We start from the raw sequence: 15,943 nt of genomic DNA, 5'->3' as shown, positions 1-15,943 counted from the left end.
TATCCTCTGGTGAGGATTAACAACAAAAAGATAGTAACACAAAGCAGTGGAGAAAATGGAACTTAAACAGTTATTTAGCAACTTGGGGGAGGGATATCAAGTTAGATTACACCTCATGTCACATCAAATTGAATTCCATGTGGCTCAAACTTAACATAAAAAATTAGGCCATATTTTAAAGAAGAACAAAACATAATATACTATCTTTTTGATTTTTGAATGAGGAAAGAATTGCTAAGCTTGAAACCAAGAAAAGAACTCGCCTGGTGGTTCAGCGTTGACCTATGAACCAGGAGGTCACAGTTCGATTCCCAGTCAGGGCGCATGCCCAGCTTGCAGGCTCTGTCTCCGGTATCAGTGATCCTCATCATCAATTTTTCTATCTCTCTCCCTCTCCCTTCCTCTCTGAAATCAATAAAAAAAATTTTTTTAAAGAAAAGAACCCACAATAAAAAATATCAATAGATTTAATTTTATAAAGTTAAAACTTTTACTCTTTTGTGTGTGTGTGTGTGTGTGTGTGTGTTTGTTTGTGGTTGTTTTTTTAAAAAATTTTGTTTTATTGCTTAAAGTATTACAAAGAGTATTACATATGTCTCCTTCCCGCTCCCCCCCCCCCAAAAACTTTTACTCTTAATAACATCATAAACAAAATAAAAATAGTAGCAAGATTTGGAAAATCTGTTTCAATGGATAATGATTTTAATATTTAAATTGCTGAGAAAAGCAGTCCCTAGTAGTACAGGGGCAAAGTACATGAAGAGAAAATTCACAAAGAAGAACATGCAAATTAAAATGAGATGTTTTTCAACCATTAAATTACTAAAATAAATTTTTTAATTTATAATAACTTAATAATAGCACTGATGATTCAGTGACAAGACTGATACAACTTTCTTGGAAATCTACTTGGCACTCTCAAAAATGTTCATGTCATATGATTCAACAATTCTACATTCAAAATCTACCCTGAGGGGTTTATTTGAAATGCAGGCAAAGATTTGTTGAAAGAAACGTTTCTCATTAAATTATGACACTTAATTTCTCATTTTTCCCCCTAAGAATATTGGCTGCTCATGGAGATCAAAGCCTGGTGAAGTTGGGGCAGGCTCTGGTAGGGGCCAAGGTACAGAACCCAGGCTTCCTGCCCCGCTTATCTTCCCAGAGTCATCCTGCTCCCCAGGGAAGATGTCAGCGTGGGGCAATGGCAACTCCAACTTGTCCTACACCAGCTTCCTCCTGATGGGCTTTCCGGGGCTGCAGGAGACCCGCACACTCCTGGTGCTGCCCTTCCTCGGTCTCTACCTGGTGATTGTCTCTGCCAATGCCCTGGTTATCCACACCGTAGCGGCCCAGCGGGGCCTGCACCAGCCCATGTACCTGCTCATCGCCCTGCTCCTGGCTGTCAACATCTGTGCCGCCACCGCCGTGGTGCCCCCCATGCTGTTCAGCTTCTCCACCCGCTTCAACCGCATCTCCCTGGCACGCTGTCTGGTCCAGATGTTCTGCATCTACTTCCTCATTGTCTTTGACTGCAACATCCTCCTGGTCATGGCCCTGGACCGCTATGTTGCCATCTGCAACCCACTCCGCTACCCCGAGATAGTGACAGGCCCGTTGCTGGCCTGCCTGGTGGGGGTGGCAGCTGCCAGGAGCACAGGCATTGTTGCTCCGGTGGTGGGGCTGGCCTCCCGGGTACACTTCTGCCGCTCAGATGTGATCCACCACTTTGCCTGTGAGCACATGGCCCTGATGAAGCTCTCCTGTGGGGACATCTCCCTAAACAAGACTGTGGGGCTCACTGTCCGCATCTTCAACAGAGTCCTGGACATGCTGCTGCTTGGAGCCTCCTACGCCCGCATCATCCATGCTGCGTTCCGAATTTCATCAGGCAGAGCACGTTCCAAGGCCCTGAACACCTGTGGCTCCCACCTGCTGGTCATCTTCACCGTCTACTCCTCGACCATGTCCTCATCCATCGTCTACCGTGTGGCCCGCACTGCCTCCCAGGACGTGCACAACTTGCTCAGCGCCTTCTACCTACTGCTGCCGTGTCTGATCAACCCCATCATCTACGGGGCCAGGACCAAGGAAATCAGGCAGCACCTGTTCCAGAGGGCACAGCCGCAGGTCCCCACTGAAAAGGCCGAGTCCCTGCCCTCACACAGGCAACTTCCTGCCTGATTCTCTGGAACTTATAGGTCCTGTAATTACTCTGTCAAGCGGGTAAATGTGCAGGCGAGTCCTCCCTGCTGTACTTTGGCTTTGGCGATCTGCATTCATCGTTGAGTCTTTCATCCACTTTCAGAAAAATATCTACTCATCCAGAGTTGCACAGTAACCAACTGCAAAGCCAGCTCTGTCTCCAGCTTCTAAATTTTCTCCTCTTTTTTCTGCATGTGATTTTCACTGATGCGTTCACTCTCATTCGTTCAACAAACATGTATAATAAACACACAATGCTAACCCCATGATTGCAAAGAAAGGGGAAATAAGATTTCTACCTTGAAGGAGGTCCCAACCTAGCAAGCTGTAAAGACGTGTAATGGCCCTAACCGGTTTGGCTCAGTGGATAGAGCATCGGCCTGTGGACTAAAGGGTCCCAGGTTCGATTCCAGTCAAGGGCATGTACCTTGGTTGCAGGCACATCCCCAGTAGGGGGTGTGCAGGAGGCAGCTGATCGATGTTTCTCTCTCATCGATGTTTCTCTCTATCCCTCTCCCTTCTCTGTAAAAAAATCAATAAAATATATTTAAAAAAAAAAAAAGACGTGTAATGTCTTTACAATGACAGCTTTATGTACAAAATTCTGTGAAAATATCGAGGAGGGACAATCACTAACAGAACATTTCACAGAGGGTGAATTCGAGTTGTGTTTGAAGGATAAGATAAAGTATTTACTAGAGGGGAAGGAGATATGGAGAAAAGACATTGTAGACAAAAGGAACAGCATGGGCAATAGGGAAGGGATACAGCAGGGGTCCTCAAACTACATGCAAATACAAATATTGTATTTGTTCCCGTTTTGTTTTTTTTTACTTCAAAATATGTGCAGTGTGCATAGGAATTTGTTCAGTTTTTTTTTAAACTATAGTCTGGCTCTCCAGGTCTGAGGGACAGTGAACTGGCCCCCTGTTTAAAAAGTTTGAGGACCCCTGGGATACAGAAATTGGTACCAGGAGTGGGTGCTGTATAATAAAAATCTAAAATATGTGGCACTGGCTTTGAGATTGATCTGGTCACCCAGCCTGTCTTCAGCAAGGACTCCTGTTAGGTTAGGTTAACCAGATCCCCTCACTGCTGATGTAATTTTCCATCCGTTCCCCACCCCCCACCCCCACCCACCCCCGCTCCTTAGCTGTAAATTCCCCTCCCCACAGTGTACTTGGAGTTGAGCCAGTTCTGTAGCAAGGTCTCTTTTCCCTGATTGCAACAGTCCTGAATGAAATTTGTTTCTACCACTTTAACTACTGTCCAGCTCTCCTGTAAACAAGAGAACTGCCTGGGCTAGCCAGCTGGAGGAACAAAGGATGCATTTACTGGTAGCAGAGCTGAGCTGCCCCAGGCATTCACAGATGCTAACTAGATAAGCTGATAGCCAGCCAACCCTCCAACATGAGGAAGCCCAACTGAAATCAGCAGAGCCACCGACTAACCGCCCGGATGTGTGAATAAATGCCTACAGTAACGCAAACTGAGTTTCTGTGGCTGTTCGCTATTGCAGCAATTTTGTGACAAGAGGCAGCTGACAAAATGATTAAACAATGGTTTATACACAGTATGTCTACAATAAGGTAGTTTTCTTCCTTTATCACATTATTTTAATATGTTGGATAAATGTATTTTTGCTTCACGATGAGTTCTATAAGGGTAGAAACTATATTTTAAAGCTATCAGACTAAGGTAGTGAGAAAACATTATTCTTTTAATACAAAAGAAAACACACGGACAAGAGCTTGAAGGTAGAAGGTACTAACAGTGAGGGGATAGTGCCCATTCCAATAAATACCACTCCTCAATAAAAGGAACCAGGGGTTCTTAGGGAAATGGCTGGTTCTAGGGCTGGGGTATAAAAAAAACACAAAATGACCCTGGATAATCTTATAGTGCCACCAAGTAAGCAAGTGCTCCAAAAATGATGGGGACATGTCAAAAGGACAGCAAGGCCCATCTGAAGGGGTTTCTAGTTGTCCACTGAGGGACAATTTGAGCAACAGAAGAAATACAGATGATAACGTTTAGAATCCAAGTCCATACTGATTCACATACATGGATGGATAGATGGACACATGATAAGGGAAAGCTCTTCTTTACAGTAAAATTCCAAATAATAAACGCAGAAGGACTAGAGGTAGAAATCCCCATTTGCCAAACATCACAGAAATAAACATTTCAAGCAAGAATGATCAATGCATGCTAAAATTAGTGGGCAAAATTATGAGAAACAAGAGTCTCAAGTATTCCCTCACAAGGCACTTATTAATTACTGAGGGAAAATAGTAACTTTACAATTGAGAAACCTGGACGTCTCTTAAGCAAATGATAGACGACACCCCCAGCAGTGGCACAAAGTGGTATCACGTGTCTTCTGAAATGATGTACCGAGAAGGGCACAATGTCATTTCGGTGGTGTTCTTGCAAAAACAAAACTAAAAACCACACACACAAAACCCTGCATAAACTGAATTTAAACATGAAACCAACCCAAAATGAGGGGCGCTCTAGAAAACAGCTTGCTGGTACTCTTCCACAGAGGTAAGATTTTGAAAGACAGGAAAACCTGAAGAATGGTTCCAAACGAAAGGGAAACATGAAAACCAAATGCAAACATACAGTCCTGGACTGGATCCTGGGTCAGAGAAGGGACGTTAGTTAGTTGAACATTTGTCAGAAATTACATTATAGGAGAGTGCAGATATTAATTTCCTGACTTTGATCATTGCACTGTGGTTACATAAGATGCTAACATTGGTGAATCTGGGTGAAGTGTGCACAGGAATTTTTCACACTGCTGTTTTTTAAGTATGAAATTATTTCAAAATTAAAGGTTGAAAAAATGTTGAGTAGGTGGGACTATTCATGTTGTTACTAGCAAGAAGGAAGATAAAATAGCAGAAGTGTGCATATTTTATAGTGTGACCCCACCTTCCCTCTAAACTCCCTCAGAGAAGGCTATGAAAACCACAAAGTCACACAGAAAACAAAGAGAGCAGCAAGCATAAGGGCAGAGATAAAGTGGATGTGATGTGCTCAACCAGAGACACCTGCTGAAATGGTGGTGAGGGCTCCGTGTTATCACACCTCAGGAGAGGCTGTGTGCGTGATATGATATATGGAATGCGTTACATTTGGTAACTATGTATTGGAAATATTAAAGAAAGGCACATCTCGATGTTAAAGTCCCAACCATAAAGCTTTTATAAGATCATGCCGAAACCGGTTTGGCTCAGTGGATAGAGCGTCGGCCTGCGGACTGAAAGGTCCCAGGTTCGATTCTGGTCAAGGGCATGTTCCTGGGTTGTGGGCACATCCCCAGTGGGAGATGTGCAGGAGGCAGCTGATCGATGTTTCTCACTCTCTATCCCTCTCCCTTCCTCTCTGTAAAAAATCAATAATATATATATATATATATATATATATATATATATATATATATATATATAAAAAGCCTTTACAAGATCATAAAGAACTATATCTCCATGACAATGGGATACTGAGTCTTTTTAAAGAGAACACAAGAAGCACTGATCTTTTTGTAAAGGAAAAACTAAATGAAAATTTTTTTGACAAAAAGCAAGCTGGATAAAAGAAGAAACAAGGACATGACCAAAAGGCTGATGCCAAAGCTGCCTTAATATATACCTGAACTGTATAGAACACAAATGTTAAACCCCAAGAACTTCAAGCAGCACTTTGAGATCAAGCATCTTAAGACTCACCTTCCTCCAGAATTGGCTGATGTCCAGCCATAAAGTTGTTAACAGGTGAATTCATGACACTTTTGACTCTTCTACTGTCTCAGACCTGAGATAACAAACCTGCAGCTGCTTTCATATTGTGTCAAATAATAGAGTAGTACTTTGATTTTACATCAAAATTAACAATAAATAGACAAACACCATCCCTGAGGAAGCCCAGTCATCAGAGTTACTAGACAAAGACATTAAAACAACTGTCTTAAACATGCTTGAAGAACTTAAGGAATAGATGAACACAAGTAAAGGAAATCAGGAAAACAACATATTAACAAAATCAGAACATCAGCATAGAGATAAAAATTATTAAAAGAAACCAAATTCTAGAGCATGAAGAAACAATAATTGAAATGGGAAAAAAATCACAAAAGGGTTCAACAGCAGATTTGAGCAGGAAGAATCAGGTAACCTGAAGACAGGATAACTGAAATTATAGTCTGAAAAGTAGAAAAAGAATGAAGAAAAGTAAAGAGACTAAGGGACTTGTGAGACACAAAAAAGTGGACCAATTGCCGAAACCGGTTTGGCTCAGTGGCTAGAGCGTCGGCTTGCGGACTGAAAGGTCCCAGGTTCGATTCCGGTCAGGGGCATGTACCTGGGTTGCGGGCGCATCCCCAGTGGGAGATGTGCAGGAGGCAGCTGATCGATGTTTCTCTCTCATCGATGTTTCTAACTCTCTATCTCTCTCCCTTCCTCTCTGTAAAAAAATCAATAAAATATATTAAAAAAAAAAAAAAAGTGGACCAATAGATGTATTATGGGAGCCCTGGAAGAAAAACAGAATGGGGCAAAAAGATTATCTGAAGAAATAATGGCTGAAAAGACCACTAGGGGGTGCACCAAGGAAGCATAACAAAATGCGGAGACAAAGAAACAGGACAAAATTGTCAATGGAAGATATAGAGTTCAGAACCACACTTTTAAGGTCTCTCAAGAACTGTTTAGAAGCCGCCGATAAACTTAATGAGATCTACAAGAAAACTAATAAGACCCTCGATCTTATATTGGGGAACCAACTAGAAATTAAGCATACACGGACTGAAATAACGAATATTATACAGACTCCCGACAGCAGACCAGAGGAGCGCAAGGATCAAGTCAATGATTTGAAATGCGAGGAAGCAAAAAACACCCAACCGGAAAAGCAAAATGAAAAAAGAATCCAAAAATGCGAGGATAGTGTAAGGAGCCTCTGGGACAGCTTCAAGCGTACCAACATCAGAACTATAGGGGTGCCAGAAGATGAGAGAGAGCAAGATATTGAAAACCTATTTGAAGAAATAATGACAGAAAACTTCCCCCACCTGGTGAAAGAAATGGACTTACAGGTCCAAGAAGCGCGGAGAACCCCAAACAAAAGGAATCCAAAGAGGACCACACCAAGACACATCATAATTAAAATGCCAAGAGCAAAAGATAAAGAGAGAATCTTAAAAACAGCAAGAGAAAGAAACTCAGTTACCTACAAGGGAATACCCATACGACTGTCAGCTGATTTCTCAACAGAAACTTTGCAGGCCAGAAGGGAGTGGCAAGAAATATTCAAAGTGATGAATACCAAGAACCTACAACCAAGATTACTTTATCCAGCAAAGCTATCATTCAGAATTGAAGGTCAGATAAAGAGCTTCACAGATAAGGAAAAGCTAAAGGAGTTCATCACCACCAAACCAGGATTATATGAAATGCTGAAAGGTATCCTTTAAGAAGAGGAAGAGGAAGAAAAAGGTAAAGATACAAATTATGAACAACAAATATGCATCTATCAACAAGTGAATCTAAGAATCAAGTGAATAAATAATCTGATGAACAGAATGAACTGTTGATTATAATAGAATCAGGGACATAGAAAGGGAATGGACTGACTATTCCTGGGGGGGAAAGGGGTGTGGGAGATGCGGGAAGAGACTGGACAAAAATCGTGCACCTATGGATGAGGACAGTGGGTGGGGAGTGAGGGCGGAGGGTGGGGCGGGAACTGGGAGGAGGGGAGTTATGGGGGGAAAAAAAAGAGGAACAAATGTAATAATCTGAACAATAAAGATTTAATTTAAAAAAAAAAAAAAAAAAAAAAAAGAAATAATGGCTGAAAAGTTCCCAAATCTAATGAAAGATGTGAATCTACCAATCCAAGCAGCTCAACAAACCATAAGTAGGATAAACTCAGAGACCCACACCAAGACACATTATAATCAAAATGTCAAAAGCCATTAAGATGGTTATTATAAAAACAGCTTGGCAGTTCCTCAAAAGTTAAACAGAGATTACCATATATTCCAGCAGTTCTATTCTAGGTATATACCCAACAAATTAAAAGCAAGAATTCAAAGAATAGCCAAAAGAAGGAAATAACCCAAATGTCCATTAACAGATAAATGAATGAGCAAAACATGCTATATACATATAATCAAATGTTATTCAGCTTTAACAGAAAAGAAATTCTTATACATGCTACGACATGTGTAAACTTTGAAAAATTGCTAAGCGAAATAAGTCAGATAGAAAAGGACACATATTATATGATTCCATTTATATGGGTTACCTAGAATAGAATAATTCGAGACAGAAAGCAAAACAGATTACCAGGGACTGAGGGGAGAAGGGAATGGAAGTTATTGTTTTTTATATAGTTTCTGTTTGGGATTGATGAAAAAGTTCTGGAAATAGATGGTGGTGACAGTTATAATTGTATATGTACTTAATGCCACTAAACTATTTGCTGTAAAATGGTAACACTTGTTTATCTTATCACAATAAAAAAGAAGAGAAAAAGGCATGTTCTTTCACACTTGACCTTTGTGTGAAAATAAATGACAAAAGTAGTTTCACACAATCACTTGAAAATGTTTATTTTCAGAATGAACTTTATCCAGATAAAGGTCTTGTCAGCACTTCTCACTGTCTATGACACAATTTTGCAGCAAAACTATTTCTTTACTAAAACTGAAGTCAACAGAAAAAGGAGCGCCAAATGGGTAATGAAACTCTACTTAATCACTCATTCTCTATCCTCAAGAAGTAGTTTGGCTATTGAAGTGCTGGTCTCTTCTAGGTCTTTCCTCAGGACCCACACATCAGACATTCATCTCTATTCTCCAACGAGCACACCATGGCTGCTGTGTTCCTCTCTTTCTCTTCTTCCTCTTTTGATGCCTTTTCCTTATCTTTCAGTTTCTCTTTGTTTAGAGTGAACTGGATCGGATTAGCTGCTGGTCTTGTCCTTAAATAATACATCCCAGTCTTCAAACCCTACAAGGGAAATAAATACAACTATTAGGAGAAACTGTGAGAACACTAGACATTCAAGACCAATATCTAAAATATATTTCCATAAACCAGGTCAAATTGTTTTCTGAACTTGAAATTCTACCTCCTCTAGGAAGCCTTCCCCAAAATGCTGACTCCATTTGAAGCCAACAGATTCAAGTTTTTTCTAGGTGGCAATATTTAATAGGTAGCTAAAATATAAGACTCTTTCAATTCCAAAATATTCCACGTTGGCAGTAAGTCCTCCTCGAATAAAGAGCCCTGGCCATTTTTTCTCAGTGGTTAAGAGCATTGGTCTGCAGAACAAAGGATGTCAGGTTCGATTCCCAATCAAGGGCATGTACAACTGTGGTTGCAGGTTCCCCAGCCTGGGTAGGAGCATGTACCAGTATGGGAGGCAACCAATTGATATTTCTTTCTCTCACCCCCTCCTCCTTCCCTTCCACTCTATCTAGAAATAAATGGGTAAAATATCCTCAAGTGAGGATTAAAAAAAAATGCTTAAAGAGAGACACTCAGGTGTATGACTTCTAAGTTTGCCTACCACAACATGTCTAGTTTAGATTTATAACTATTTAGAGGGCTAGACTATATCTTTATATAAGAACAGATTGCGACTACTTCAAGGATAAGAATCATCATCTTTAATTCAGTTTCCCCAGTCCTGGCACATAGTATATGTTCAATAAATGTTTGTTAAATAATAAGATAAATATGAAAGTCCAAATAAACACCCAGCACATTGCCAGGGAATAAGAAAACAATCTGGAATCACGAGACTTTATTTTTGTTGTTGTTGTTAATCCTCACCCGAGGATATTTTTCCATTGATTTTCAGGGAGAGGGAAGACTGAGAGGAACATCGATGTGAGAGAAACACATCAACTGGTTGCCTCCTGCACCGGGGCCCGAGCCAGAGAGAAGCCTGCAACCAAGGTACATGCCCTTGACCGGAATCGAACCCGGGACCCTTTGGGCTCTATCTACTGAGCCAAACCGGCTAGTGCCAGAATCATGGGACTTTATAGTTGGCACTGATTAGCTATGTGGTGAAACAATGAATGCTTAGAGTTTTATTTTAGGAATGGTAGCAGGGCACAAGATGGCCTAAGCAGAGATACTAGAAGCAGAGAGATAAGTTAAGAATTATAGTGGTAGAATAGAAGGATATTAAAAAAACACTACAAGGAATAACCAATACAACTTGGTTAATGACTAATAGGGAGTAAAGGGAGGATCATACATCATTCCAAGGTTCCAAACCTAGGAATTAAATAGCCTTAAAGAAACAAAAAAAATTCAAAGTAAGAGCTTGATCTAGTACAAAAACCATGGGCTGGTTTTAACATACTGGATTTGAAGGGAAAGAACTTCTAGGTGGCAATATTTAATAGGTAGCTAGAATATAAAACTCTTTCAATTCCAAAATATCCCAAGTTGGCAATAAGTCCTCCACAATGTGTTCCACCAACCTGCTTCCAGCCGTAGAAGTGCATACTAGTGAGTTTGCCATAGTTAGGCTCCGCAATATGGATGTTCAAAGACTGGCTTTGATCAATGAAAGCACCTCTCTCTGCTGCCATGTTGAGAATGGTTTTCTGAGAGATTTCCCATACTGTTTTATAAAGCTGCTTAAGGTCATCAGGAATTTCTGGTATGCTCTAAAGGGAAACCAAATGTTTATTGTACTCCAGTTGATGAAAGCAGTATGATTAATAGAATAATGACCCAAGGATCTGGCCTTCTACTTTCTGCCAGATCTGACCCTACCATTCAGTATAATACAATATGATCCTAATCAAGTTTCCTAAGACCTCTGGCCTCTGGTTTAGAGCCCAACAAAATCCCATCTAACCAGAAAAATACCAATCTGGTGGTAGTGATTTAAGATCTATCTTTCAATTAGTTTATGGCCTAAACATTCACTGTTTGTAATTGGTTTATGGCCTAAACATTCATTGTGCTAGCTAGAGGCACTTAAAAAAGGGGGAAAATTCACAGCTAAAGAGCAATAAATGACCCTTGAGCTTTGAAGAAAACACAAATACTCAGAGCTACACCACTCAGGGACATGATCCAGAGAAGCAAAGAAACAAAGCCCTTAAAATAAATTAGGACTCCACAAACTCCGTTTGGAGCCAACAGATTTAAGGTTTTCTTAGGTCCAAGGTTAACTTGCATCAAAACATGCAGACTGGCTAATGCTACTTTTTCTATCAAAAAATGTGAAATGTTACAGGAATCTTTATCTGTGTTGTCAATTAAACCAATGTTTAGTCAGAAACCTCTATCTACAAATAAATGTTTTTTGAGTCTCAGCTGCAAATATTTTATTGTTACACTATTTGTGGTTGTCTTTTGGACTATTAGTCCTCTATCTCCACCATACTTTTAAATTAAGTTTGACTCTAATTTCAGACTTTGTCAGTGGTTCCCAAACTTTGATGCACATTGTCCTTAAAAAATACTGATGCCTGGATCCTATTCCAAGACATTCTCATTTAATTAGTATGAGGTGCAACCTAAGCTTCAGAATTTTAAAAGCTCCCCAATTGATTCTAATGTGCAGAGAAGTTGGGAACCACTTCTTTGTGCTTTATATTATTGCACAAACAAAAGGGTAAGGCCAGGCCTAGCTCTGTGAGGATGTATATAATCCTAGCGCAACAATGCAGAGGTGAACAGAGCTACATAAGTCTATATGACCACAGGCCTATGACCAAACTGGTAGACATTTTTTCTCTCCACTGCCTGGGATAAGTGAGAAGGTTCCAATGCCCAACTTAATTCACTTTTCCCCCCCATTCTGTACCTGGATAGAGCCATTGCATGCAATAATCTGGTTTTTCATCTCTTCATTCCATAAGCCCCGCTCAGTAAGATCTTTCAGTAAATGAGGGTTTACAATCTGAATGGAAAAGAACAAAAGATATAAAGGAATAAATAACAATGGCAGGGCCTAAAGAGGATCACGGTCTAAAGCTTGAAGTAAATAAAATCATTAAAGAATTATTTAACATTAACTTGATAACTTCTATTTTTCATAAAACTGAAGGGCCCATTCCATTACATGACAATTATATTCCTTTAAAGTCTTGATTTCCTTTTTATTCAAGAAACATAATATATGGTATTTGCAACAGTCAAAAGAACTAATGTTGCCTAAGATGGGTAAATTTTTGTGGATTGAGTCTTTTTTTCCTATATAAGGAAACAATAAGTATTTAAGAAAAAAAAATAGAAATCCTATGTATTCACCCCAAACCTTACAGAAATTTATGTCATGATATCAGCAAATTCAAATAAAAATCTTTTAAATTAGTGGTGCTCAACCCTAGCTACACATCAGAAATACCTGGGAACCTTAAAAATAAAAAAACATTGGTCCAACCCACCAAAAACTCTCATTTATAACCAAGGCTAAAAACCATTGTCTTAAATAACACTTTTACATATATTTTAATTATCACCAATTTAAACATCTGATCTTGTAGTATAAATCACTATGATTACAGAATGATTAAATATCACGTGAACTCTAATATCAACAAGTTACTTTCATACTTTCAACCCTCAATCATTCATTCTTTTGGCAGATATTAATTAAATGTCTATTATGTGCTGAAATAATTTAGAACGATATTAGGGACGAAGATGACCCATTTTATCAAAACTTTGCCCCCATACTAAGAAAAATAGGCATACTAAATATGAATTAGCATTTACTCCCAATATCAGGCTTTTGAAAGATTTTCTTGTACGTCTAGTTGTGATCTTCTCACCTGAAATTCTCCTGACAAGACTCTACGAGTGTAGATGTTGCTGGTATAAGGTTCAATGGACTCATTATTTCCCAGAATCTGAGCAGTGGAAGCAGTAGGCATTGGGGCAATAAGTAAACTGTTTCTTATACCATACCTACAGAAAAGGAGATTATTAGGTGCTAGTCCTAAAGTTACAATCTGCAGGAAGATAGCTACTTTAAGTCATTGTAGTAAATGCACCTACTATGAGTAACATGATACATGCATTAGATTCACATATGGATTTTTTATTTTAACCCCTACAGGAATGCAACTCCACAGTATGGGTGGAACAGCTCACCCCTCTCCTAAATGCCTGACTCCTAAACAGAATTAGCACAATAATTTCTACTGCTGGAAATCTTTATTATGTTATGACTTACACCACTTGCACTCTGAAACCCAGGAACCATAGCACTTGATATCTTGCTACCTAGCATACATGTCCATTTTTGTAAAAGTTACATTTGCATATAAATATACTAGGTGTACTGGTTAATAGGCAGATTTTTTTCAATAGATGGAGTTACACATATGTTGATATATATGCAAATGGATATGTATGCTATTTTGTTGTATTGACAACAAGCTTCAAAACTTCATATGTCAAATTTGCTAAAGGTGTTAACATCATAGATATTTTTACACTTAAAAATGTTGAGCTTTGTGCCAAAAAAAGAGCATTTGCAGGAAGTTATAGTTCATTACTTTATTTTGAAGAAAAGTGCTGCTGAATACTTCGGGAAGTGTATGGTGAACATTCTCCATCTCAAGATACTTGTGAATGCTGGTTTAAACACTTTAAAAGTGATGACTTCGATGTGAAAGACAAAGAACGTCCAGGACAACCAAAAAAGTTTGAAGACCAACAATTGGATTGAAGATGCAATTATTGGATGAAGATGCGTGTCAAACTCAAAAACAACTTGCAGAAAGATTAAACATTGCTCAGCAAACAATTTCCGATTACTTACAAATAACAGGAAAGATTTTAAAGGGAGGAAAATGGGTGGCACATCAACTAAACAAAAGACAAATGGAAAACCGAAAAGTCATCAGGAAAATGTTGCTTCAATGGCACGAAAGAAAGTCTTTTTTGCATTGAATTGTGACTGGCGATGAAAAGTGGATTTATTTTGAGAATCCCAAATACACAAAATCATGGGTTGATCCAGGCCAATCATCAACATCAACTGCAAGGCCAATCACTTCGGCAAGAAGACAATGCCCTGCGTTTGGTGAGATCAGGAAGGTGTGGTGTATTAGGAGCTTCTAAAACCAGGTGAAACCGTTAATACTGATCACTACCGACAATAAATAATCAATTTGAACCATGCTTTGATCGTGAAATGACCAGAGTGTTCCAGAAGACATGGCAAAGTAATTTTGCTTCATGATAACACACCATCACACACTTCAAAACCAGTTAAAGACACGTTAAAAGATCTTGTCTGGGAAGTATTAAACCAGCCACTGTATTCACCAGACCTTGCTCCTTCAGATTACCACTTGTTCCGATCGGTGGCACATTCACTTTCTGAGCAGCACTTCAAACATATAAAGGAGTGGAAAATTAGGTCTCTGAATGGTTTATCTCAAAACAAGAAAAGTTCTATTGGGATGGTATCCACAAATTACCTGAAAGATGGGGAAATGTGTAGCTAGTGATGAACATTACTTTGAATAAAGCACTTCTGATGTGTTTTTTTTTAATTACCGTGTTTTCTTTGATTACAAAACCCGCATTATTAACCGGTACACCTAGTACACATGTACACATGCTTAGAAGTAAGTCAAATCTGAAGGATGACAGACAAAAAAATGCAAAAAGGTTTTTTGGGGAAGGTCGGTAGTATTGGAATAATATTCATTTTATTCTCTTTCCAAATGTAGGTTTTCCTAAATTTGTAAACATGTATTTAACAAATTTTTTTAAAAAGCAAATGGATATTTTCTTATTCCCTTTTAAAAAAAAATTTGTTTATTGTTGAAAGTATTGCAGATGTCCCCTTTTGCTGCAAATGGATATTTTTTTAAAGAGCATTTTAAAGCTACTGTTTCTTTCTTCAAATTAAAACTCTGCACATGTATTGACCCAGAGATGACACTCATCACGACAGGAAATGAAAATTTGTTTCATTATTAGTTCAGCAAAACGTTCTGTCTTTATTATCCTTTGACAATCAATTCAACAGAAGTCATTTCTGAGCCCAATGTAGTTAAGCAATAAATAAAAATGAAATATATTTTAAAAGCAAGCACTTAGAAATGTAAAGATTTAATGAGAAAAAAGAATAACCTAATCTAGGTAGTCAGGCCTCTAAAACAAGATCTACTGATAATATCTACCATGTATTGAAATGCTTCCAAGTGCCAAGCAATCTACAGGTTACTACACATGTATTATATTATAAAGTATTTAAAAGATAGTTCTGCTGGAGAAACCAAGATGGCGGCATAGGTAAACACCAGAAATTGCTGCCTCCCACAACTTCAAAAATACAACTAAAAGACAAAACGGACATCATCCAGAACTACAGGAAGGCTGGCTCAGTGGAAATTCTACAACTAGAAGGAAAGAGAAAAGCACACTGAGACTCAGAGGAGGTGCGGAAGTGCGGAGGTGCGGAGGCGCAAGCGGCAAGGGCTGGCAACTGAGGACACGGCTGCCTTTTTGAGTCGGGAGGGAGTCACAAGCCCCTGACTGCACTGAACTCCAGTTCTGGGAAGTCTCTGGGGACCCAGACTCATACAGGGAAAAACTGGACTGTCTGGCAGTGGGCAGAACTCGGAACTCAAGGGCGGCTTTCTCTCAGAGGTGGTTGCAGCGATTACTGGGACACTGAGACGAGGGGCCTCTTAGGGCAGGGCTGAGGATCAGCCATAGCTGCTTGCTCT

At 39.3% G+C, this 15,943-nt stretch overlaps 2 protein-coding genes across 9 annotated transcripts in view; one reads left to right on the top strand and one right to left on the bottom strand.

The window, feature by feature from the left end:
• The first annotated feature begins 1,068 nt into the window (after positions 1-1,068).
• Positions 1,069-2,184, top strand: LOC118662824 (olfactory receptor 52K1-like). The gene has a single exon (XM_036321745.1). It carries the CDS (start codon positions 1,189-1,191, stop codon positions 2,182-2,184), a length of 996 nt encoding a protein of 331 aa, XP_036177638.1. The 5' UTR covers positions 1,069-1,188.
• A 6,611-nt stretch (positions 2,185-8,795) lies between these two features.
• The window catches only part of RRM1 (ribonucleotide reductase catalytic subunit M1), a 56,825-nt gene continuing 49,677 nt past the window's right edge, over positions 8,796-15,943 (bottom strand). For 7 of the 8 annotated variants that reach the window (XM_036325179.1, XM_036325180.1, XM_036325183.1 and 4 more), the window contains 4 exons: positions 13,025-13,160; positions 12,055-12,150; positions 10,715-10,903; positions 8,796-9,224 (listed from right to left, as the gene is read on the bottom strand). In XM_036325179.1, coding sequence (XP_036181072.1) covers positions 9,036-9,224; positions 10,715-10,903; positions 12,055-12,150; positions 13,025-13,160 — 610 coding nt within the window. In that variant the 3' untranslated portion in view covers positions 8,796-9,035. Of the gene's footprint in view, positions 9,225-10,714; positions 10,904-12,054; positions 12,151-13,024; positions 13,161-15,943 lie in introns of those variants that run through there. The other variant, XM_036325185.1, reaches the window with a different exon arrangement.

Source organism: Myotis myotis, unplaced genomic scaffold (genome assembly GCF_014108235.1).
Source record: "Myotis myotis isolate mMyoMyo1 unplaced genomic scaffold, mMyoMyo1.p scaffold_m19_p_10, whole genome shotgun sequence".
NCBI classification, from domain to species: Eukaryota; Metazoa; Chordata; class Mammalia; order Chiroptera; family Vespertilionidae; genus Myotis; species Myotis myotis.
This window is presented reverse-complemented; position numbering and strand designations above follow the sequence as displayed.

Excerpts from the sequence above, each read along its gene's own strand:
- LOC118662824 (XM_036321745.1), top strand. The coding sequence starts at position 1,189 with ATGTCAGCGTGGGGCAATGGCAACTCCAACTTGTCCTACACCAGCTTC.